This window comes from Neodiprion lecontei, chromosome 1 (assembly GCF_021901455.1).
Source record: "Neodiprion lecontei isolate iyNeoLeco1 chromosome 1, iyNeoLeco1.1, whole genome shotgun sequence".
In the NCBI taxonomy this organism is placed as follows: Eukaryota; Metazoa; Arthropoda; class Insecta; order Hymenoptera; family Diprionidae; genus Neodiprion; species Neodiprion lecontei.
This window is the reverse complement of record NC_060260.1, coordinates 590,708-616,565: the sequence shown is the minus strand read 5'-3', so window position 1 is coordinate 616,565 and position 25,858 is coordinate 590,708. Positions and strand designations below refer to the sequence as shown.

Genomic DNA, 25,858 nt, shown 5'->3' with positions numbered 1-25,858 from the left:
TTCCTTGGGGTCCAATTGGTCGGGAACGAGTCATACGAATCAATTCTGAGACGAAAAATTTTTTGGTCAAAAAAAAAGGAAGGTTAACCCCTTTGTATTTTTGGCGAAAAATTTCGCGATTTTAAAAAGTGCTGGAATCGATTCTTTCAGGCACTACTCCGACGTAATTTCGCGAGAGAAATCGATTGGGCGCAGTCCCAGTACGCCGTGATCAACGCATCGAAAGTTACAGCCAAAAAACAAAACCTGAATTTTCGACATTTTTCAGCAGGTGCTTTTTTCCTCGTATCTTCTCTCCCGTTGATCCCACGCTCCTTTTGCTGCGTTTTCTGAGTTCCTTGGGGTCCAATTGGTCGAGAAAGAGTCATACGAATCAATTCTGAGACGAAAAATTTTTTGGTCAAAAAAAAAGGAAGGTTGACCCCTTTGTATTTTTGGCGAAAATTTTCGCAATTTTCAAAAGTGCTGGAATAAATTAATTGTGGCACTATTCCGACGTAATTTTGCGAGAGAAATCGATTGGGCGCAGTCCCAATACGCTGCGATCAACGCATCGAAAGTTACAGCCAAGAAACGAAAACCAGAATTTTCGACATTTTTCAGCAGGTGTATTTTCCTTCTCAATTTCCCTCCCGTTGATCCCACGCTTTTTTCGCTGCGTTTTCTGAGTTCCTTGGGGTCCAATTGGTCGGGAACGAGTCATACGAATCAATTCCGAGACGAAAAATTTTTTGGTCAAAAAAAAAGGAAGGTTAACCCCTTTGTATTTTTGGCGAAAATTTTCGCGATTTTGGAAAGTGCTGAAATCAATTCTTTCAGGCACTAGTCCGACGTAATTTTGCGAGAGAAATCGATTGGGCGCAGTCCCGATACGCTGCGATCAACGCATCGAAAGTTACAGCCAAAAAACGGAAACCAGAATTTTCGACATTTTTCAGCAGGTGCTTTTTTCCTTGTATCTTCTCTCCCGTTGATCCCACGCTCCTTTTGCTGCGTTATCTGAGTTCCTTGGGGTCCAATTGGTCGGGAAAGAGTCATACGAATCAATTCCGAGACGAAAAATTTTTTGGTCGAAAAAAAAGGAAGGTTAACCCCTTTGTATTTTTGGCGAAAATTTTCGCGATTTTCAAAAGTGCTGGAATCAATTCTTTCAGGCACTAGTCCGACGTAATTTTGCGAGAGAAATCGATTGGGTGCAGTCCCAGTACGCTGCGATCAACGCATCGAAAGGTACAGCCAAAAAACGAAAACCTGAATTTTCGACATTTTTCAGCAGGTGTATTTTCCTTCTCAATTTCCCTCCCGTTGACCCCACGCTTTTTTCGCTGCGTTATCTGAGTTCCTTGGGGTCCAATTGGTCGGGAAAGAGTCATACGAATCAATTCTGAGACGAAAAATTTTTTGGTCAAAAAAAAAGGAAGGTTAACCCCTTTGTATTTTTGGCGAATATTTTCGCGATTTTGAAAAGTGCTGGAATCAATTCTTTCAGGAACTATTCCGACGTAATTTTACGAGAGAAATCGATTGAGCGCAGTCCCAGTACGCCGTGATCAACGCATCGAAAGTTACAGCCAAAAAACAAAACCTGAATTTTCGACATTTTTCAGCAGGTGCTTTTTTCCTCGTATCTTCTCTCCCGTTGATCCCACGCTCCTTTTGCTGCGTTTTCTGAGTTCCTTGGGGTCCAATTGGTCGAGAAAGAGTTATACGAATCAATTCTGAGACGAAAAATTTTTTGGTCAAAAAAAAAGGAAGGTTGACCCCTTTGTATTTTTGGCGAAAATTTTCGCAATTTTCAAAAGTGCTGGAATAAATTAATTGTGGCACTATTCCGACGTAATTTTGCGAGAGAAATCGATTGGGCGCAGTCCCAATACGCTGCGATCAACGCATCGAAAGTTACAGCCAAGAAACGAAAACCAGAATTTTCGACATTTTTCAGCAGGTGTATTTTCCTTCTCAATTTCCCTCCCGTTGATCCCACGCTTTTTTCGCTGCGTTTTCTGAGTTCCTTGGGGTCCAATTGGTCGGGAACGAGTCATACGAATCAATTCCGAGACGAAAAATTTTTTGGTCAAAAAAAAAGGAAGGTTAACCCCTTTGTATTTTTGGCGAAAATTTTCGCGATTTTGGAAAGTGCTGAAATCAATTCTTTCAGGCACTAGTCCGACGTAATTTTGCGAGAGAAATCGATTGGGCGCAGTCCCGATACGCTGCGATCAACGCATCGAAAGTTACAGCCAAAAAACGAAAACCAGAATTTTCGACATTTTTCAGCAGGTGCTATTCTCCTCGTATGTTCTCTCCCGTTGATCCCACGCTCCTTTTGCTGCGTTATCTGAGTTCCTTGGGGTCCAATTGGTCGGGAAAGAGTCATACGAATCAATTCTGAGACGGAAAATTTTTTGGTCGAAAAAAAAGGAAGGTTAACCCCTTTGTATTTTTGGCGAAAATTTTCGCGATTTTCAAAAGTGCTGGAATAAATTAATTGTGACACTATTCCGACGTAATTTTGCGAGAGAAATCGATTGGGCGCGGTCCCAATACGCTGCGATCAACGCATCGAAAGTTACAGCCAAAAAACGAAAACCTGAATTTTCGACATTTTTCAGCAGGTGTATTTTTCTTCTCAATTTCCCTCCCGTTGATCCCACGCTTTTTTCGCTGCGTTTTCTGAGTTCCTTGGGGTCCAATTGGTCGGGAACGAGTCATACGAATCAATTCTGAGACGAAAAATTTTTTGGTCAAAAAAAAAGGAAGGTTAACCCCTTTGTATTTTTGGCGAAAATTTTCGCGATTTTCAAAAGTGCTGGAATAAATTAATTGTGGCACTATTCCGACGTAATTTTGCGAGAGAAATCGATTGGGCGCAGTCCCAATACGCTGCGATCAACGCATCGAAAGTTACAGCCAAAAAACGAAAACCAGAAATTTCGACATTTTTCAGCAGGTGTATTTTCATTCTCAATTTCCCTCCCGTTGATCCCACGCTTTTTTCGCTGCGTTTTCTGAGTTCCTTGGGGTCCAATTGGTCGGGAACGAGTCATACGAATCAATTCTGAGACGAAAAATTTTTTGGTCAAAAAAAAAGGAAGGTTAACCCCTTTGTATTTTTGGCGAAAAATTTCGCGATTTTAAAAAGTGCTGGAATCGATTCTTTCAGGCACTACTCCGACGTAATTTCGCGAGAGAAATCGATTGGGCGCAGTCCCAGTACGCCGTGATCAACGCATCGAAAGTTACAGCCAAAAAACAAAACCTGAATTTTCGACATTTTTCAGCAGGTGCTTTTTTCCTCGTATCTTCTCTCCCGTTGATCCCACGCTCCTTTTGCTGCGTTTTCTGAGTTCCTTGGGGTCCAATTGGTCGAGAAAGAGTCATACGAATCAATTCTGAGACGAAAAATTTTTTGGTCAAAAAAAAAGGAAGGTTGACCCCTTTGTATTTTTGGCGAAAATTTTCGCAATTTTCAAAAGTGCTGGAATAAATTAATTGTGGCACTATTCCGACGTAATTTTGCGAGAGAAATCGATTGGGCGCAGTCCCAATACGCTGCGATCAACGCATCGAAAGTTACAGCCAAGAAACGAAAACCAGAATTTTCGACATTTTTCAGCAGGTGTATTTTCCTTCTCAATTTCCCTCCCGTTGATCCCACGCTTTTTTCGCTGCGTTTTCTGAGTTCCTTGGGGTCCAATTGGTCGGGAACGAGTCATACGAATCAATTCCGAGACGAAAAATTTTTTGGTCAAAAAAAAAGGAAGGTTAACCCCTTTGTATTTTTGGCGAAAATTTTCGCGATTTTGGAAAGTGCTGAAATCAATTCTTTCAGGCACTAGTCCGACGTAATTTTGCGAGAGAAATCGATTGGGCGCAGTCCCGATACGCTGCGATCAACGCATCGAAAGTTACAGCCAAAAAACGAAAACCAGAATTTTCGACATTTTTCAGCAGGTGTATTTTCCTTCTCAATTTCCCTCTCGTTGATCCCACGCTTTTTTTGCTGCGTTTTCTGAGTTCCTTGGGGTCCAATTGGTCGGGAACGAGTCATACGAATCAATTCTGAGACGAAAAATTTTTTGGTCAAAAAAAAAGGAAGGTTAACCCCTTTGTATTTTTGGCGAAAATTTTCGCGATTTTCAAAAGTGCTGGAGTAAATTAATTGTGGCACTATTCCGACGTAATTTCGCGAGAGAAATCGATTGGGCACAGTCCCATTACGCTGCGATCAACGCATCGGAAGTTACAGCCAAAAAACGAAAACCAGAATTTTCGACATTTTTCGGCAGGTGTATTTTCCTTCTCAATTTCCCTTCCGTTGATCCCACGCTCTTTTCGCTGCGTTTTTTGAGTTTCTTGGAGTCCAATTGGTCGGGAAAGAGTCATACGAATGAATTCTGAGACGAAAAATTTTTTGGTCGAAAAAAAAGGAAGGTTAACCCCTTTGTATTTTTGGCGAAAATTTTCGCGATTTTGAAAAGTGCTGGAATCGATTCTTTCAGGCACTACTCCGACGTAATTTCGCGAGAGAAATCGATTGGGCGCAGTCCCAGTACGCTGCGATCAACGCATCGAAAGTTACAGCCAAAAAACGAAAACCTGAATTTTCGACATTTTTCAGCAGGTGCTTTTTTCCTCGTATCTTCTCTCCCGTTGATCCCACGCTCCTTTTCCTGCGTTTTCTGAGTTCCTTGGGGTACGATTGGTCGGGAAAGAGTCATACGAATCAATTCTGAGACGAAAAATTTTTTGGTCAAAAAAAAAGGAAGGTTAACCCCTTTGTATTTTTGGCAAAAATTTTCGCGATTTTCAAAAGTGCTGGAATAAATTTATTGTGGCACTACTCCCACGTAATTTCGCGAGAGAAATCGATTGGGCGCAGTCCCAATACGCTGCGATCAACGCATCGAAAGTTACAGCCAAAAAACGAAAACCTGAATTTTCGACATTTTTCAGCAGGTGTATTTTTCTTCTCAATTTCCCTCCCGTTGATCCCACGCTTTTTTCGCTGCGTTTTCTGAGTTCCTTGGGGTCCAATTGGTCGGGAACGAGTCATACGAATCAATTCTGAGACGAAAAATTTTTTGATCAAAAAAAAAGGAAGGTTAACCCCTTTGTATTTTTGGCAAAAATTTTCGCGATTTTGAAAAGTGCTGAAATCAATTCTTTCAGGCACTAGTCCGACGTAATTTTGCGAGAGAAATCGATTGGGCGCAGTCCCAATACGCTGCGATCAACGCATCGAAAGTTACAGCCAAAAAACGAAAACCAGAAATTTCGACATTTATCAGCAGGTGTATTTTCCTTCTCAATTTCCCTCCCGTTGATCCCACGCTTTTTTCGCTGCGTTTTATGAGTTCCTTGGGGTCCAATTGGTCGGGAACGAGTCATACGAATCAATTCTGAGACGAAAAATTTTTTGGTCAAAAAAAAAGGAAGGTTAACCCCTTTGTATTTTTGGCGAAAATTTTCGCGATTTTGAAAAGTGCTGAAATCAATTCTTTCAGGCACTAGTCCGATGTAATTTTGCGAGAGAAATCGATTGGGCGCAGTCCCGATACGCTGCGATCAACGCATCGAAAGTTACAGCCAAAAAACGAAAACCAGAATTTTCGACATTTTTCAGCAGGTGTATTTTCCTTCTCAATTTCCCTCCCGTTGATCCCACGCTTTTTTCGCTGCGTTTTCTGAGTTCCTTGGGGTCCAATTGGTCGGGAACGAGTCATACGAATCAATTCTGAGACGAAAAATTTTTTGGTCAAAAAAAAAGGAAGGTTAACCCCTTTGTATTTTTGGCGAAAATTTTCGTGATTTTCAAAAGTGCTGGAAAAAATTAATTGTGGCACTATTCCGACGTATTTTTGCGAGAGAAATCGATTGGGCGCGGTCCCAATACGCTGCGATCAACGCATCGAAAGTTACAGCCAAAAAACGAAAACCTGAATTTTCGACATTTTTCAGCAGGTGTATTTTTCTTCTCAATTTCCCTCCCGTTGATCCCACGCTTTTTTCGCTGCGTTTTCTGAGTTCCTTGGGGTCCAATTGGTCGGGAACGAGTCATACGAATCAATTCTGAGACGAAAAATTTTTTGGTCAAAAAAAAAGGAAGGTTAACCCCTTTGTATTTTTGGCGAAAATTTTCGCGATTTTCAAAAGTGCTGGAATAAATTAATTGTGGCACTATTCCGACGTAATTTTGCGAGAGAAATCGATTGGGCGCAGTCCCAATACGCTGCGATCAACGCATCGGAAGTTACAGCCAAAAAACGAAAACCAGAATTTTCGACATTTTTCAGCAGGTGCTTTTTTCCTTGTATCTTCTCTCCCGTTGATCCCACGCTCCTTTTGCTGCGTTATCTGAGTTCCTTGGGGTCCAATTGGTCGGGAAAGAGTCATACGAATCAATTCTGAGACGGAAAATTTTTTGGTCGAAAAAAAAGGAAGGTTAACCCCTTTGTATTTTTGGCGAAAATTTTCGCGATTTTCAAAAGTGCTGGAATAAATTAATTGTGGCACTATTCCGACGTAATTTTGCGAGAGAAATCGATTGGGCGCAGTCCCAATACGCTGCCACCAACGCATCGACAGTTACGGCCAAAAAACGGAAACCAGAATTTTCGACATTTTTCAGCAGGTGCTCTTCTCCTCGTATGTTCTCTCCCGTTGATCCCACGCTCCTTTTGCCGCGTTATCTGAGTTCCTTGGGGTCCAATTGGACGGGAAAGAGTCATACGAATCAATTCTGAGACTAAAAATTTATTGGTCAAAAAAAAAGGAAGGTTAACCCCTTTGTATTTTTGGCGAAAATTTTCGCGATTTTGAAAAGAGCTGGAATAAATTTATTGCGGCACTATTCCGACGTCATTTTGCGAGAGAAATCGATTGGGCGCAGTCCCAATACGCTGCGATCAACGCATCGAAAGTTACAGCCAAAAAACGGAAACCAGAATTTTCGACATTTTTCAGCAGGTGTATTTTCCTTCTCAATTTCCCTCCCGTTGATCCCACGCTTTTTTCGCTGCGTTTTCTGAGTTCCTTGGGGTCCAATTGGTCGGGAACGAGTCATACGAATCAATTCTGAGACGAAAAATTTTTTGGTCAAAAAAAAAGGAAGGTTAACCCCTTTGTATTTTTGGCGAAAATTTTCGCGATTTTCAAAAGTGCTGGAATCAATTTTTTCAGGCACTACTCCGACGTAATTTTGCGAGAGAAATCGATTGGGCGCAGTCCCGATACGCTGCGATCAACGCATCGAAAGTTACAGCCAAAAAACGAAAACCAGAATTTTCGACATTTTTCAGCAGGTGTATTTTCCTTCTCAATTTCCCTCCCGTTGATCCCACGCTTTTTTCGCTGCGTTTTCTGAGTTCCTTGGGGTCCAATTGGTCGGGAACGAGTCATACGAATCAATTCTGAGACGAAAAATTTTTTGGTCAAAAAAAAAGGAAGGTTAACCCCTTTGTATTTTTGGCGAAAATTTTCGTGATTTTCAAAAGTGCTGGAAAAAATTAATTGTGGCACTATTCCGACGTATTTTTGCGAGAGAAATCGATTGGGCGCGGTCCCAATACGCTGCGATCAACGCATCGGAAGTTACAGCCAAAAAACGAAAACCCGAATTTTCGACATTTTTCAGAAGGTGTATTTTTCTTCTCAATTTCTCTCCAGTTGATCCCACGCTCTTTTCGCTGCGTTTTCTGAGTTCCTTGGGGTCCAATTGGTCGGGAACGAGTCATACGAATCAATTCTGAGACGAAAAATTTTTTGGTCAAAAAAAAAGGAAGGTTAACCCCTTTGTATTTTTGGCGAAAATTTTCGCGATTTTGAAAAGTGCTGGAATCAATTCTTTCAGGCACTAGTCCGACGTAATTTTGCGAGAGAAATCGGTTGGGTGCAGTCCCAATACGCTGCGATCAACGCATCGAAAGTTACAGCCAAAAAACGAAAACCTGAATTTTCGACATTTTTCAGCAGGTGCTTTTTTCCTCGTATGTTCTCTTCCGTTGATCCCACGCTCCTTTTGCTGCGTTTTCTGAGTTCCTTGGGGTTCAATTGGTCGGGAAAGAGTCATACGAATCAATTCTGAGACGAAAAATTTTTTGGTCAAAAAAAAAGGAAGGTTAACCCCTTTGTATTTTTGGCGAAAATTTTCGCGATTTTGAAAAGTGCTGGAATCAATTCTTTCAGGCACTAGTCCGACGTAATTTTGCGAGAGAAATCGATTGGGCGCAGTCCTAATACGCTGCGATCAACGCATCGAAAGTTACAGCCAAAAAACGAAAACCAGAATTTTCGACATTTTTCAGCAGGTATATTTTCCGTCTCAATTTCCCTCCTGTTGATCCCACGCTTTTTTCGCTGCGTTTTCTGAATTCCTTGGGGTCCAATTGGTCGGGAAAGAGTCATACGAATCAATTCTGAGACGAAAAATTTTTTGGTCAAAAATAAAGGAAGGTTAACCCCTTTGTATTTTTGGCGAAAATTTTCGCGATTTTGAAAAGTGCTGGAATCAATTCTTTAGGGCACTAGTCCGACGTAATTTCGCGAGAGAAATCGATTGGGCGCAGTCCCAATACGCTGCCACCAACGCATCGACAGTTACGGCCAAAAAACGGAAACCAGAATTTTCGACATTTTTCAGCAGGTGCTTTTTTCCTTGTATCTTCTCTCCCGTTGATCCCACGCTCCTTTTGCTGCGTTTTCTGAGTTCCTTGGGGTCCAATTGGTCGGGAAAGAGTCATACGAATCAATTCTGAGACGGAAAATTTTTTGGTCAAAAAAAAAGGAAGGTTAACCCCTTTGTATTTTTGGCGAAAATTTTCGCGATTTTCAAAAGTGCTGGAATAAATTAATTGTGGCACTATTCCGACGTAATTTCGCGAGAGAAATCGATCGGGCGCAGTCCCAATACGCTGCGATCAACGCATCGGAAGTTACAGCCAAAAAACGAAAACCAGAATTTTCGACATTTTTCAGCAGGTGCTTTTTTCCTTGTATCTTCTCTCCCGTTGATCCCACGCTCCTTTTGCTGCGTTATCTGAGTTTCTTGGGGTCCAATTGGACGGGAAAGAGTCATACGAATCAATTCTGAGACGAAAAATTTTTTGGTCAAAAAAAAGGGAAGGTTAACCCCTTTGTATTTTTGGCGAAAATTTTCGCGATTCTGAAAAGTGCTGGAATCAATTCTTTCAGGCACTATTCCGACGTAATTTCGCGAGAGAAATCGATTGGGCACAGTCCCAATACGCTGCGATCAACGCATCGGAAGTTACAGCCAAAAAACGAAAACCAGAATTTTCGACATTTTTCGGCAGGTGTATTTTCCTTCTCAATTTCCCTCCCGTTGATCCCACGCTTTTTTCGCTGCGTTTTCTGAGTTCCTTGGGGTCCAATTGGTCGGGAACGAGTCATACGAATCAATTCTGAGACGAAAAATTTTTTGGTCAAAACAAAAGGAAGGTTAACCCCTTTGTATTTTTGGCGAAAATTTTCGTGATTTTCAAAAGTGCTGGAAAAAATTAATTGTGGCACTATTCCGACGTATTTTTGCGAGAGAAATCGATTGGGCGCGGTCCCAATACGCTGCGATCAACGCATCGGAAGTTACAGCCAAAAAACGAAAACCCGAATTTTCGACATTTTTCAGAAGGTGTATTTTTCTTCTCAATTTCTCTCCAGTTGATCCCACGCTCTTTTCGCTGCGTTTTCTGAGTTCCTTGGGGTCCAATTGGTCGGGAACGAGTCATACGAATCAATTCTGAGACGAAAAATTTTTTGGTCAAAAAAAAAGGAAGGTTAACCCCTTTGTATTTTTGGCGAAAATTTTCGCGATTTTGAAAAGTGCTGGAATAAATCAATTGTGGCACTATTCCGACGTAATTTTGCGAGAGAAATCGATTGGGCGCAGTCCCAATACGCTGCCACCAACGCATCGACAGTTACGGCCAAAAAACGGAAACCAGAATTTTCGACATTTTTCAGCAGGTGCTTTTTTCCTCGTATCTTCTCTCCCGTTGATCCCACGCTCCTTTTGCTGCGTTATCTGAGTTCCTTGGGGTCGAATTGGTCGAGAAAGAGTCATACGAATCAATTCTGAGACGAAAAATTTTTTGGTCAAAAAAAAAGGAAGGTTAACCCCTTTGTATTTTTGGCGAAAATTTTCGCGATTTTGAAAAGTGCTGGAATCAATTCTTTCAGGCACTAGTCCGACGTAATTTTGCGAGAGAAATCGGTTGGGTGCAGTCCCAATACGCTGCGATCAACGCATCGAAAGTTACAGCCAAAAAACGAAAACCTGAATTTTCGACATTTTTCAGCAGGTGCTTTTTTCCTCGTATGTTCTCTTCCGTTGATCCCACGCTCCTTTTGCTGCGTTTTCTGAGTTCCTTGGGGTTCAATTGGTCGGGAAAGAGTCATACGAATCAATTCTGAGACGAAAAATTTTTTGGTCAAAAAAAAAGGAAGGTTAACCCCTTTGTATTTTTGGCGAAAATTTTCGCGATTTTGAAAAGTGCTGGAATCAATTCTTTCAGGCACTAGTCCGACGTAATTTTGCGAGAGAAATCGATTGGGCGCAGTCCTAATACGCTGCGATCAACGCATCGAAAGTTACAGCCAAAAAACGAAAACCAGAATTTTCGACATTTTTCAGCAGGTATATTTTCCGTCTCAATTTCCCTCCTGTTGATCCCACGCTTTTTTCGCTGCGTTTTCTGAATTCCTTGGGGTCCAATTGGTCGGGAAAGAGTCATACGAATCAATTCTGAGACGAAAAATTTTTTGGTCAAAAATAAAGGAAGGTTAACCCCTTTGTATTTTTGGCGAAAATTTTCGCGATTCTGAAAAGTGCTGGAATCAATTTTTTCAGGCACTACTCCGACGTAATTTTGCGAGAGAAATCGATTGGGCGCAGTCCCAGTACGCTGCGATCAACGCATCGAAAGCTACAGCCAAAAAACGAAAACCTGAATTTTCGACATTTTTCAGCAGGTGCTTTTTTCCTCGTATGTTCTCTCCCGTTGATCCCACGCTCCTTTTGCTGCGTTCTCTGAGTTCCTTGGGGTTCAATTGGTCGGGAAAGAGTCATACGAATCAATTCTGAGACGAAAAATTTCTTGGTCAAAAAAAAAGGAAGGTTAACTCCTTTGTATTTTTGGCGAAAATTTTCGCGATTTTGAAAAGTGCTGAAATCAATTCTTTCAGGCACTACTCCGACGTAATTTTGCGAGAGAAATCGATTGGGCGCAGTCCCAATACGCTGCGATCAACGCATCGAAAGCTACAGCCAAAAAACGAAAACCTGAATTTTCGACATTTTTCAGCAGGTGCTTTTTTCCTCGTATGTTCTCTCCCGTTGATCCCACGCTCCTTTTGCTGCGTTTTCTGAGTTCCTTGGGGTTCAATTGGTCGGGAAAGAGTCATACGAATCAATTCTGAGACGAAAAATTTTTTGGTCAAAAAAAAAGGAAGGTTAACCCCTTTGTATTTTTGGCGAAAATTTTCGCGATTTTGAAAAGTGCTGGAATCAATTTTTTCAGGCACTACTCCGACGTAATTTTGCGAGAGAAATCGATTGGGCGCAGTCCCAGTACGCTGCGATCAACGCATCGAAAGCTACAGCCAAAAAACGGAAACCAGAATTTTCGACATTTTTCAGCAGGTGCTTTTTTCCTTGTATCTTCTCTCCCGTTGATCCCACGCTCCTTTTGCTGCGTTATCTGAGTTCCTTGGGGTCCAATTGGTCGGGAAAGAGTCATACGAATCAATTCTGAGACGAAAAATTTTTTGGTCAAAAAAAAAGGAAGGTTAACCCCTTTGTATTTTTGGCGAAAATTTTCGCGATTTTGAAAAGTGCTGGAATCAATTCTTTAGGGCACTAGTCCGACGTAATTTCGCGAGAGAAATCGATTGGGCGCAGTCCCAATACGCTGCCACCAACGCATCGACAGTTACGGCCAAAAAACGGAAACCAGAATTTTCGACATTTTTCAGCAGGTGCTTTTTTCCTTGTATCTTCTCTCCCGTTGATCCCACGCTCCTTTTGCTGCGTTTTCTGAGTTCCTTGGGGTCCAATTGGTCGGGAAAGAGTCATACGAATCAATTCTGAGACGGAAAATTTTTTGGTCAAAAAAAAAGGAAGGTTAACCCCTTTGTATTTTTGGCGAAAATTTTCGCGATTTTCAAAAGTGCTGGAATAAATTAATTGTGGCACTATTCCGACGTAATTTCGCGAGAGAAATCGATCGGGCGCAGTCCCAATACGCTGCGATCAACGCATCGGAAGTTACAGCCAAAAAACGAAAACCAGAATTTTCGACATTTTTCAGCAGGTGCTTTTTTCCTTGTATCTTCTCTCCCGTTGATCCCACGCTCCTTTTGCTGCGTTATCTGAGTTCCTTGGGGTCCAATTGGACGGGAAAGAGTCATACGAATCAATTCTGAGACGAAAAATTTTTTGGTCAAAAAAAAGGGAAGGTTAACCCCTTTGTATTTTTGGCGAAAATTTTCGCGATTTTGAAAAGTGCTGGAATCAATTCTTTCAGGCACTACTCCGACGTAATTTTGCGAGAGAAATCGATTGGGCGCAGTCCCAGTACGCTGCGATCAACGCATCGAAAGTTACAGCCAAAAAACGAAAACCTGAATTTTCGACATATTTCAGCAGGTGCTTTTTTCCTCGTATGTTCTCTTCCGTTGATCCCACGCTCCTTTTGCTGCGTTTTCTGAGTTCCTTGGGGTTCAATTGGTCGGGAAAGAGTCATACGAATCAATTCTGAGACGAAAAATTTTTTGGTCAAAAAAAAAGGAAGGTTAACCCCTTTGTATTTTTGGCGAAAATTTTCGCGATTTTCAAAAGTGCTGGAATAAATTTATTGCGGCACTATTCCGACGTGATTTTGCGAGAGAAATCGATTGGGCGCAGTCCCAATACGCTGCGATCAACGCATCGAAAGTTACAGCCAAAAAACGAAAACCAGAATTTTCGACATTTTTCAGCAGGTGTATTTTCCTTCTCAATTTCCCTCCCGTTGATCCCACGCTTTTTTCGCTGCGTTTTCTGAGATCCTTGGGGTCCAATTGGTCGGGAACGAGTCATACGAATCAATTCTGAGACGAAAAATTTTTTGGTCAAAAAAAAAGGAAGGTTAACCCCTTTGTATTTTTGGCGAAAATTTTCACGATTTTCAAAAGTGCTGAAATCAATTCTTTTAGGCACTAGTCCGACGTAATTTTGCGAGAGAAATCGATTGGGCGCAGTCCTAATACGCTGCGATCAACGCATCGAAAGTTACAGCCAAAAAACGAAAACCAGAATTTTCGACATTTTTCAGCAGGTATATTTTCCGTCTCAATTTCCCTCCTGTTGATCCCACGCTTTTTTCGCTGCGTTTTCTGAATTCCTTGGGGTCCAATTGGTCGGGAAAGAGTCATACGAATCAATTCTGAGACGAAAAATTTTTTGGTCAAAAAAAAAGGAAGGTTAACCCCTTTGTATTTTTGGCGAAAATTTTCGCGATTTTGAAAAGTGCTGGAATCAATTTTTTCAGGCACTACTCCGACGTAATTTTGCGAGAGAAATCGATTGGGCGCAGTCCCAGTACGCTGCGATCAACGCATCGAAAGCTACAGCCAAAAAACGAAAACCTGAATTTTCGACATTTTTCAGCAGGTGCTTTTTTCCTCGTATGTTCTCTCCCGTTGATCCCACGCTCCTTTTGCTGCGTTTTCTGAGTTCCTTGGGGTTCAATTGGTCGGGAAAGAGTCATACGAATCAATTCTGAGACGAAAAATTTTTTGGTCAAAAAAAAAGGAAGGTTAACCCCTTTGTATTTTTGGCGAAAATTTTCGCGATTTTGAAAAGTGCTGAAATCAATTCTTTCAGGCACTACTCCGACGTAATTTTGCGAGAGAAATCGATTGGGCGCAGTCCCAATACGCTGCGATCAACGCATCGAAAGTTACAGCCAAAAAACGAAAACCAGAATTTTCGACATTTTTCAGCAGGTGTATTTTCCTTCTCAATTTCCCTCCCGTTGATCCCACGCTCCTTTTGCCGCGTTATCTGAGTTCCTTGGGGTCCAATTGGTCGGGAAAGAGTCATACGAATCAATTCTGGGACGAAAAATTTTTTGGTAAAAAAAAATGGAAGGTTAACCCCTTTGTATTTTTGGCGAAAATTTTCGCGATTTTGAAAAGTGCTGGAATCAATTCTTTCAGGCACTAGTCCAACGTAATTCTGCGAGAGAAATCGATTGGGCGCTGTCTCAATACGCTGGGATCAACGCATCAAAAGTTACAGCCGAAAAACGAAAGTTGATTGACCAACGAATTCGAAGCAAGCTGGAATAAATTGTTCCATGCGTTATTCGCACTTTTTCGCGCAGCTCCAAATCAGTTGGATTATTTCTTCGGCAGTGACAGCAGGAAAACACACCGATCTAGATGCGTGCGGTATTCCTGAAATCACTGGTACCACGATGTTTCGCTGGTATCATTTTGGTGGTATCATGCAGACCACTCGTCAAGTTGCGAAATTACAGATCATAAATAGCAGTATAACTCAATATTTCAATGTTTTATTAACTCATATTTCACATACAATAGTATTATGCGTGAATGATCAATTATTGTATAAACAAAATTTACAAAATAAAGTACATATAAGTCTTCACGACTGAAAGCTACTAATAGATCACATAGCTTCATATTTCTTTGCAACGGAGTACGTACCTCTGAACTCTCGTCTGTTTCAGTGTTTTCATCTCGTTTTATACTTTATACTCTATCTCTTACATATGTATAAATATTATGCCAAATATTAAATAAGATAGCTTTTTACTATATCACCTTATGCAGGGAATTCCTTAATACAGTAGTAGATATTATTATACACTCATAGATTTCAAGTTCTATATTGTAAATATAAAATTATTATCTCTTATTCCGTTAAATACCATTGATAGTTGATATTATATCATATACGTATAATTACATTATATATTTCATAATACAATCATGATAATATACATACATAATGTTGATTTTCTCTCTCAAATTCATTTCCATCTTCGCACCAGCCCGTGCACAGTACGATAATATTTCTATAAAGCGATCGGAGAGATTACGAATACACCTATTCCATGTAATTCTATTTGAATCGGCGTTACCGGTTACCAAAGCAGGCATTCCTTTGAACATAACGACACATCGTTTAAATTAGTGATTCCTATGTACGATAGCACCACCCGAAAGTTGGGCCAAACGTGCGACACATCGCGATTAATCGTCATAGTTTCAAGTTTTATTTATTCTCTTGGTTACAGTTCAACGCAATAAATGATTACTTTGCCACCATTTCTCACCTAATTTCTAAAATTTACTACATACACTTTATACAGCTGTAATCTGATGACCGATAACACTGATTTTATTTATATACTTATTGAGGAAACTTCTTCTCTCTTGTTTGTCAATATAATGTAACGTTTGTATCTGTGTGTCTGATTCTGATTCTACGAAATGCATGCACTTCTCGGTACGAGTAGAACAAAAAAATTCATTGTGTGTATAGAGGTATACAGAAATCATCACCTGTCAATTGTTTGTAAATAATAAATCGGCCCGCTGCCTAGATCTACAATCTCTGTGAATATAAGTTCATATACATATTCACATATTCGACGTATAAACACTACAGTTATACATTCAATGCGTAGTTGTATTGTTATTAACATATATATAGTACAGTCATTATAATAAATATTACCTGTAATTATTTACAATAAATAGCATGTACAATTAATCACGAGATTATAGTATAATATGCAGTTGATAATGATGTTTGATTTCTGTATCTGTCTCTGAGGTAAATGGTACTGCTTGCTGTTTTCTTATACTGTACGAAGCATTAGACATATCATTGTTCACTTACTTTATTCAAGAGAATATATTTTCACCAATTCGACTTCAATACCCCCAACGTGAACTTGGTTTTGAAATAAACGGTGAAACATACGTTTACAAGTAATATGGCTTATGATGTACTTTATATGTGCTTGGAATTTAAATAAAGAAAAAATAAATGAATAATATTAAAGAACACAAAAACGCCTCAGCTTAAAATATACGTTTAATTGAAAACTCTGATCGGACGCTGTGCATAAATGGTTTTCACTAAGCCGTAAAAGTAGTCGAAAATTTTAGCTCTTGCAAGCAATTGACTACCTAAACTTAGGTAAATGAACTGGCTGGTAAACGAAAATATGGTTAAAAATAATGCAGCATAAGTATGTCGTGCCTTGTAAAGACGTGAGTGCGATTAAACGTTAGTTAAGGCTGTCCCTATATCTTGTGAACATTGCTTAGCATATTTTCTTTTCTTTTTTCGTCATTGTGTTTCGTTTCGAATAATAAAAATGTTGGACCACTGTTTTCACAAGACATCATTCGTTAATTACACTAAATAGACATTAGTCACTAAATAATCGTATTGTGTTTCTTACAAATATTTTCCTGCTATTGGGAGTCAAGTTAAAAGTGTTACTAGTACGTATTGTAATCCTGTTAGAATAGTGTTCAAATGCTTGGTTGATATGTCAACGCATTAAATTTGCATGTATGTGTGTGTGCGCACCCCGCTGTAATGCAAAAACGAAAAACAAAAAAACAAATGCGTTGTACAGATTAATCGTCTATCTTATTTTTAAATATACTTTAAATATTATTTAGTTATTTTGATTCACAATAAATACTCTAAGGCCCTTTTACGCATAATCATAACATTCTACGCAATATTTATAGTAGTGCAAATACTTGGAACAAACTGTAATGTAAGAAGCCCCTAGTTTGGAGTCTCCAAAATCATCTTAAGAATTATCAAACAGCTGTGTGACCTATGCGTCACAAGTGTACAGATATCTCCAGCCAACTGAGCCATTGATACACGTGTGCTCACTTTGAAATAAGTCTAGTATACCTTTATTCGGATAATCAGTAATTCAACCAGAAGTTAGATATTTTACGGAGAAGCTTACATCATAAATATATATGTTATAGGACAGTACTTGATACCTACAGTAAATGAGAATTCGTAACTACCAATGAAACTCAATTCAAAAATTTATACGTAACGTTGGTTATCCTTCCTTATTACAGTATGACTTTTGATCATACTGACATGTATTGGTCAATAACCAATTCCAACAGACACTAACTAACGGATAGTGTAGTTGCATATCCATACCATTCACTAGACTCGATGTTGAGGAAAAAAACTGTAGTCATACAGACGCCTAAATGTGCGTTGCAAAATGTATTCCAAGTACATCAATATCTCTTTAAAGATTGTTACAAAGAACCAACTCCGATGAAACTTTACGGCCATCAAGTTTTTATAAAATCGTCTGATTTCCCATTTATTGTAGAAAATTACAAAATGTGATAAAACCAGCTCACTTGACCAAAACATAATGGCCATAACGTTTGTGCGGAGACCTTACTTTTGCAAATTAGGTGCAAGAATTGATGAGAATTTCTCTAAATAATGACACTATTATTTAGAATGGCATCAAAATGCGTATCGATAATTACCTCACATTAAAAATTTCGGTCACTATACTACGAATCGAATGAAAAATCTAAGGTATTCCTTGTTATTGTTAAATAAATAGTACGCCTCCGTTCTGATTTACCGACTTAGTTGAGTTTACAAGGTATTCGTCTAATATTTCACATAAACTTTACTCGTAACTTTTGATTTATATTAGGCTAAAATGATTCTCCACACTAATGCTAACGCAATATGTCGCTCGATACGTTTGTAACAATCATCGATTGTATTAGTAAAAAATATATGGAAATTAATAATTGCGTAACGAGAATGATGTATTTTTTAATTCGTTGTGCCACATATCATCCCGTTCTATCGGTGCCTATTGTAGTACCTAATCACCGTATTTATTACAGATATTGAATACGATAAGCAATGAAATAATGGTAATTACACAATATACATACACATAGATGCCATTTTCTTGACACATTGAAAATCATACAAAATTACTTTGATATTTGCATTTCATTATTTATTGTCTGCCAGTGTTGATACAAGCAAAGAGCTATCTTCAGAGGAAATGAATTCTCGAAGATCAATTTATCGTATTGTGAATACAACATGTTCATTAAAGTCGAATAATATTTATTCTACTACATTCAACAGTGGCTCGTTAATTAGTGAAAAAAAAATTGTTGCTCTTACTGTTTGTGCCTCAATAACAACTTTTGAAATGAAGTACTTTCACAAATTATATCGAAAGTACAAATAGGAAAACACGAAATATGTAAAAACATATATAAGATATCATTGAAATATTTCTACATCTACCAATAAATATAGGTACCTATAATTCCTCAACTAGACAAGTATGAAAATTCTCAATATGAGGTTTCTCTCTGCTGGAGCACGAACTCTATTGTAAAGAAAAAAAGAAAGAATTGTATGATCATTCAGTCTCGGTTTTTATGCATCGGTAATAAAGGGAAAAGAAAACAAACAAAAGGACAGATGGAAATGTTTACATTCCATGAGACACAATGAAGCATGAAATTAGCACGGCACGCGGTGCGGAATAATTCAAGCGAATCTGTATAAACGGCAATCATTCCTTACCCTTCGTAGAAAATCTGCGAGAGCAAGTAAGACCTGATTCTAGGTGAATCCCACGTAAGTAACTCTCTGTCTCACTTCAGGGTCAGATAGCAAGTAAGTAGCAGGCTATGTCGACTCTAACGGAAAGCCTGTTGTGGGATTCATGAAGAATAAGGTGCTCTTGCTTTCACTCGAGGATCCCCTACGGAAAGTACGAATGATTGATCCTGTATATTGCCCATATTGATTAAGTGGATGTTCGAAATGCAGCACTGCAATAAATATGTAATTAGAATATTTTGCTTGGCTAAACAATTCTCTCAAAACTTTAGCATGTGATCAACTCCAGACATATAGGTATAACAGGGTCCAAGCGAACCCCGTTCTTCTTTTAAGTTTTTAGAAATTTCACTCCTACGATTACAGCTTAGAATAGGCAAGTTGAAGTTTCGTTTAACTCACGGAAAACTTTTCCCTAGACTCCACGCTTTTCACCGTTGCATCCGAATGTCGAGAAAGAATGATTAAGAGACCAAACAGCAGTAAGAAAATAACGACAAAGTCCGCTGGACCCTGACATGTTCGTTTCATGTACAAAGAAGAAAGAAAAATGTGTGTGGCCAAAGTTAATGTAAATGCGTCCAACTTTAACCGGTTAGTAACAGTGTGCGATTGAAAAAATATACACACACGCGCGTATGTGTGTGTGTGTGTGTGTGTGTGTGTGTGTGCGCGCGCGTGTGTATATTTTAAATACATGTATTATTTGTCAAACATATTTCTGCATTTTTTCCAAACTTGTATCTTTTTTCAAACGTGTCCTGTTACTCGCTGATGAAAGTTTCACGCATTTATACCACGCAGTATATATACATAAAATAAAAATACAGTAGTCAATTATAATAGTTGTAATTAGGTATACATCATTATTATATTTCAGCAACATAATTTCATACGTTTCATGTATACTAACTAAGAACTACTGCACTAAACGACAGTATTTTACTGAATTGCATAAAAATATTATTTTTTAATATTAACGTGTGATTTGATATAACAGTTATATTATGCTAATATGCGATTAAGTAAATACACACTATATAATTCATTCAAAATAAGTAAATTTACATATAATTACAAACAATTTTCAGGGTTTGTCACAGGCATAATAATTACACTGTTGTAGTTGCTGTTACTGTTGCTTTTGCTGTTGCTGTTGCTGTTGCTGTTGTTGTTGTTGTTGTTGTTGTTGTTGTTGTTGTTGTTGTTGTTGTTGTTGTTGTTGTTGTTGTTGTTGTTGTTGTTGTTGTTGCTGTTGTTGTTGTTGTTGGTGTTGTTGTTGTTGTTGTTGTCGTCGTTGGTGGTGGAGGTGGTGTTATAAAGTTAAGTTTTTACATATAAACAATGTACAAATTCATCAAGCACAATCAATATAGCTAAATAAACTACCAATTATAACCACAATAATAATAAGGAAATTAACAATCGAAATTATAAGTAGAAGAAAAATATCCAGAGACAAATATTTTCAGAAAACTAACTGATTCCAAGATACTAATATCACTGTGTTTTGACACTCATTAATTATTTCATTTCTTTATTTTATCTTTTTTTATGAGCATTCTTTACCTATTATGCAATCAGAATTCTCGTTATATTAGGCAAGTATATGTACAATTCTAGCTATTCCTTGATGCTGCTTATTAATTACATTTATAAATAATCATTACAGATACACTACATACCATCCACTTTGTTTTTGAAAATTAGAGTTACCAACAGTCTCCATGCATCACCGGTTATGATGTTTTGCTTTTGTAGTCTCTGTTGACTTTGTATCTTTTCTTTTCTGTACTTTCTTAGAATCAGACTTGAGCGATCCTGTCGCCTTCGATGCTACGCTTTGTCTGTTGCACTTTCGTGTTGTACTTTTCGCTATTGACTGAGATTCGCTCATTCTATCCAACTCGGCCATTGCTTCCTGAATAGCATTTTCCAGTTGCATATTTAATTTACGACTTCTAGAAAAAAATTAAACATTCGATTAGCCAAATTTTTTTCGTTCTCTACTCCATCAGTAAAATGATAATCAAAAATTTTGTTAGCGTCATCAATGACATACGACATAATCCCCATCTTCAGGTTTCAAATAGGTTTTGTCATCGTATTAATAGTGATAGATGCCTAATTCAAAACCCTATCAACGTGTGCCATTACTGGCAACATATTGTAATTTGAACAAATAATTCACTCAAAGGAACGATAATCGCCAATACTTGCGCAGGCATAATACTAATTAATATATTTTGTAAAGTAATTGGCTGTCGGTTTGCTAATAAATGCTATACATTTTTTCTATACTCTTCATAGAGTGTCTGCATATAAATCGCGTTGACGTATGGAGGCATTCAAAAATCATTGTCTTATTAAATTACGTTAATGCAAGAAATTTCAATTTGTTTTCTTCGTTGTAATGAAATGCGAAAATCAATTATTTCGAATGAATTATTCGCACGTGTACCTACTACCAAAATAGTTGCCTTATACTATATAGTACCCGTACCTGTAACATTGTAATGTGGCCTGCCAGATTCAAATAAACATGTGCCGTGGGTTAACAATTATCTTGCTACTCGGTGAATTGAATCAGAGTTAAACCTGTTGTAACTGTATGTGTTCGCAAGCTATTCCAAAAAGAGTAATGCAGTATAGCAATAGAGAATGATAGTGCGCCAAAAGAAATTTTTAACTATGGACACTCGCTCTGACTATGGGTATAGCATTTATCAGACTGGCAAGTTCAGAAGTCATATTTTTTCCCCTAGCAGATAGCGACTCACTTCCTAAACTTTTTTCTGGCACGGTGGTGTGCCTCGAGGCCGTCGGAGAGAGATTTGAGGGAAGTAGCATCGACCTGGGTGAGCGTTCCGCTGCCCCCGTACCAACGCACCGAAACGCGCAAGCTGCCCGGGGGTCCCAAGGACTCGACTTTTCCAGGCCAAGCTGGACTCCCCCGAGCTGCGCCCCATACTAGCTCACCAACCTCAAGTTTCCACGAATTTCCAGCTTCCCTTTGATCCTCGGTTACTAAGAGCCCAAAGAAGTAATATGTCAAAATTGTCTGGCAATAGGGGTGCGTGCCATTGTTCTCGAAATTAATAAAAACAAATTGATGAAAAACATTTTCGATTGTTCGTTCCAACCCTGTCCCAGGAGATAATTTTATTTCATCTTCGTTAATTCCCACCTCCGTTTATGTTTATATTATGAAAGTGATCCCATCACCCATAGATCTCTGAGCAATTTACAGAGTATAGTTTAGTTTACAGTTTAGTGAAAACAATAGACATGTGTCCTAGGACGTATCGTTTCGGAGCAACATTTTTTTGGCACTAATCTGAAAAACTTGTACATACAGCAAAAAAAAAAAAGAAATCTTCAAAGAGGAATATCTCTTGCAATTTTTGAATTTTCCTCTCGAAATTTGAAGTTTTTCCATTTAAATGAGATGAGGAAGTTGTAAACTTCTAATGACAGGAACTTGATCTTGAAAGTACTTTGCAGTAATAAATTTGTTACGAGTTTTCTGTGAGCAAATTTCATAGCTGAAAAGATTAAAAATTTACATTGCCTTGGCTTGAAAGTTAACTTCACTTAAAGATTAATCTTTAAACGTAGTTTAGTGTAAACTGTTGACTGTACATAAATATTCCAATAACACTCTTGCAGAGAAGTCAATTGTTCATAAAAAAAAACGCTTTCAAGGTGAAGTGTGTATCATTAAATCCGGATGAGTTGTAACAATTTTAGAAAAAAGTGAATTCTTCACCATTATAATTCAACGTAAAAAACTTAAAATGCTGAGACCAATCTTTTAAAAATGAATTTAAGTGGTATCCTTCCTCAAGAGTTTCTTTCTTGTTACATACAAGTTGTTCAGGAGAAAGTGTAAAAAGCTTAATGTTGCTTACCAACAAGACCCTAATGTGTATATTCTGTAATACTCAAGAGTTTCGCCGATATTTTGAGACAGGAGTCGAGATTTCTATCTGTCAAAGCATGGTTCGACCCTCCTCTGCCAGTGGACACTTGTTTCCCACAATAGATTCACCAAACTGAGAGCATAGATTTTGGATGTTAGGTAGCGGTGCTTGCTGTTGCGTGATGACTGCTGTTACTGAGACATGGTCGCAAATGGAGTTTTACGGTGATGTGAACACTTTGAACGTGACCTACCGAATGCTGCGATGAACTTAACAACCTGTATCTATGCGCTGACCATCATGAAACATGATGGAAGGTTCTCTGATTACACAGACATTATTTGACACGCGTTCAATATTTTATCATCTGTTACCAAAGCAGCTGAGCCTTCTGCCGATGTAACATTTCATTAATGCTTATGAGAGGTTTTACTTGACATGAGATCGCCTGGGATTATGCACATGCGAGGCAGGGGGAGGCGTATGGCTATATATGTACAAAAAAATGCAATACCAATGACTGCCACACGATTTCTAGAATGAACGAATGACTGAAGCGATCGACCACCGGCTACAACGTTATGGAGTGAATTAATTTTCGGTATTAACAAACCTAACAGCCAATTAGTAAACACAATAAAATATCCTGATTTATTATTTACAACTGCAATGCAAGTTATTGCTTTTGGGTAAGCGACGATAAATGTATTGAAAAAAAAAACGGAACGATTGTGAAAAGAAGGGAAAAACTTTAATATTTGATTACTTACCTGCGTGATATTGTAAATAACGGATTAGTTTAACATGATGATATGTGAAATAATAATCTATTTACTTAATAATTTCAATTAATGGGATGCCAAAGCTTTACATACTGTGACAAAGGCAAGTTATTTTCGAGTCAATCCGCGTACTTTTTTATATTTACTTCTGGTCAATAGAAGTGCCTGGTTAAAAAGTTTACCAATCACTTCCGAATTAAAAAAATTAGAAACTTACCAATTGCAACCGTTAAACATAGAAGCCGAAATTGACTGAGAAATGTACGCCTTTATGTCGCAGTACACAAACGTACTTTAGCATGTGTCGTAATGGGTGATAACGTTTTATTCAATAAGGGCCATTACCAAAGCAATTATGGAATAAATGAGAAAATAAGGATAATGCATGCTGATATAAATAGCCACCACCATGCACACTCAATATTTTCGCGATTGATTGTTCTTAAGTAAAAGAACCAGGGAGCATTTTGTTGCGATCAAGTAGCGTTTATATGCACACCGTTGATACTGAACTTCGGAGTCGCACACAGTGACATTACTGCAATTGACACTCGCATCTATCAGTCAATGGTTCCCAATCTCACATTACAGACATACAATCATTCTTAAGCATTTACTCCAATTATGATACACGTGAAAAAATTTGTCAGTATCGATTTTGATTCAGTCGAGACGTTAATAAATTTATGTCACACTTGAAAAATCATTTATACTACCATGCGACGTCCCATACTGAAGTAAATGTGTTTATGAATTATAATGGATAGTCTTCTAGGAATACAGTACAATACTGACCATCCTGGTCTTCATGCAGAGTAGAGTGCATGGAGTGGACGGAGTCCAGTTTTCGCTTGATCCCACGGCCGAGGGCATGTTCCGCGCCCTCGCACCTTCCCGAGCTCACCACCCCTTCCGCCTGCTTCAACGTCTCTGACGCATAGATCTGTCAAATACAACTCAATCAACTCAGGCACAAACCTACCGCATGCTACTATAAACTCAGCGAGACTGTTTGATGAAGTTACAAGTATATAGGTGTGTGATTACATTCTGTGATGAACCTTTACGTGTTCATACCGACCAATTTGACAATCATCGGCCAGGTACCGAAGTAGAAATTCAATTATATACAACATGCACTGAAAAAATATCTCGTAGCTGGTCAAATTTACGATTCTACTAATTTTTTTTATCAAGCCTTAATGCTCACTACATGCCTTGTGATCGGTTTGTTGAAATTCAATTTATTTGTATTGTTTCATCTATTTGCGTTGTTATTCAAGATCACGCTTGGTATTCAAACTCCTTCTGTTTATGCATGCAGTTTAAAGAAACAAAAAGACTATGAGAGCGAACTTAGTATTCAAATACACATGCTTATTGCAGGTTTTTTCATTTGTTAAGAATTAGTTTCAGAATTCTTCATTAAGAATTTATTTTCGGTATATAAATCGGTACGTTCTAAAATTCCGTTATCACTGAGTAATAGTACAATTACATATTGAAGTTTTTACGTTAAATAATAATGCTACGAGTAATATAAATGCTCATGTAAAAACTTGTAAAATAATTTTAAATACAAACTAATTACAAACTTAATGTTATAATAATTCAACCGCTCCCTTGTTATAAAATTCAACCAACAACAGAGATATTACGATTATTTAAATGTTATTATACAACTCGGTAAGTCATTGTAAAAGACGAAAGTTTTCTCGTTAATCCTCCTCTGAGGAGTCGGTATCCTCCTCGTTGTTACCATCGTTTTCGTACGCGAATTCATTGTACATATAAGGATCGATGTATGCAGGTTTATTTTGATAATAATTGGCAAGAGCTACGTCATCAATATCAGGCCTATAGTTATACAAGTGAGGATACAATCCTGGGGTTGTGGAACCACAGACATTCATAATTTTTTGATTAGCTAAGTTCTGGGAAAGATATGGAATTCCATTGGTATGTTGCTGCACGAATTTGTCATTTGTATATTGTTGAGTTGTTAAATGACTATCAATATTTTGCCCAGACTGAGATTGAGCGATATCACGGTCAACTTCGTACAAACGCGACGCTATTTTCTGTGAATAAATATGCGGGTTTGACGGAATCATTGTGTAATTTGCGTGGTCTGGTAGTAATGTTTGTTGTCGATACATATTTCCAGCTGGAATGAAATGATGATTATGATAGAGGACGGGATAAGGATTTTGATCAACAATCTGTGATGAATTTTCAGATTCTGAAAATGAAGTATTAGTCATATCTCTACTAGCATCTAGTTGTTCCACCAACGGTGAATGATCCACAATGTCTGAATAAATGGAATGATTTGGTGATGATATGTCCACATGTTCCCGTGAATCTGCAGGAGTGTTTTCTGGGTGTGTCGTATCAGCTGGCTGGTGGGTGTCTGTATTAGTGAGATGATGGATGCCCTGTTCTAT

General features: G+C 38.5%; 1 protein-coding gene across 1 annotated transcript in view; it reads right to left on the bottom strand.

The window, feature by feature from the left end:
- Positions 1 to 14,556: 14,556 nt before the first annotated feature.
- LOC107220491 overlaps positions 14,557 to 25,858 on the bottom strand; it is a 145,161-nt gene continuing 133,859 nt past the window's right edge. Inside the window, exons 9-11 of the mRNA XM_015659107.2 lie at positions 24,207 to 24,354; positions 21,487 to 21,733; positions 14,557 to 20,667 (exon numbers count right to left, since the gene is read on the bottom strand). Of these exons, the coding sequence (XP_015514593.1) occupies positions 20,439 to 20,667; positions 21,487 to 21,733; positions 24,207 to 24,354 (624 nt within the window). The 3' untranslated portion in view covers positions 14,557 to 20,438. The remainder of the gene's footprint in view (positions 20,668 to 21,486; positions 21,734 to 24,206; positions 24,355 to 25,858) is intronic.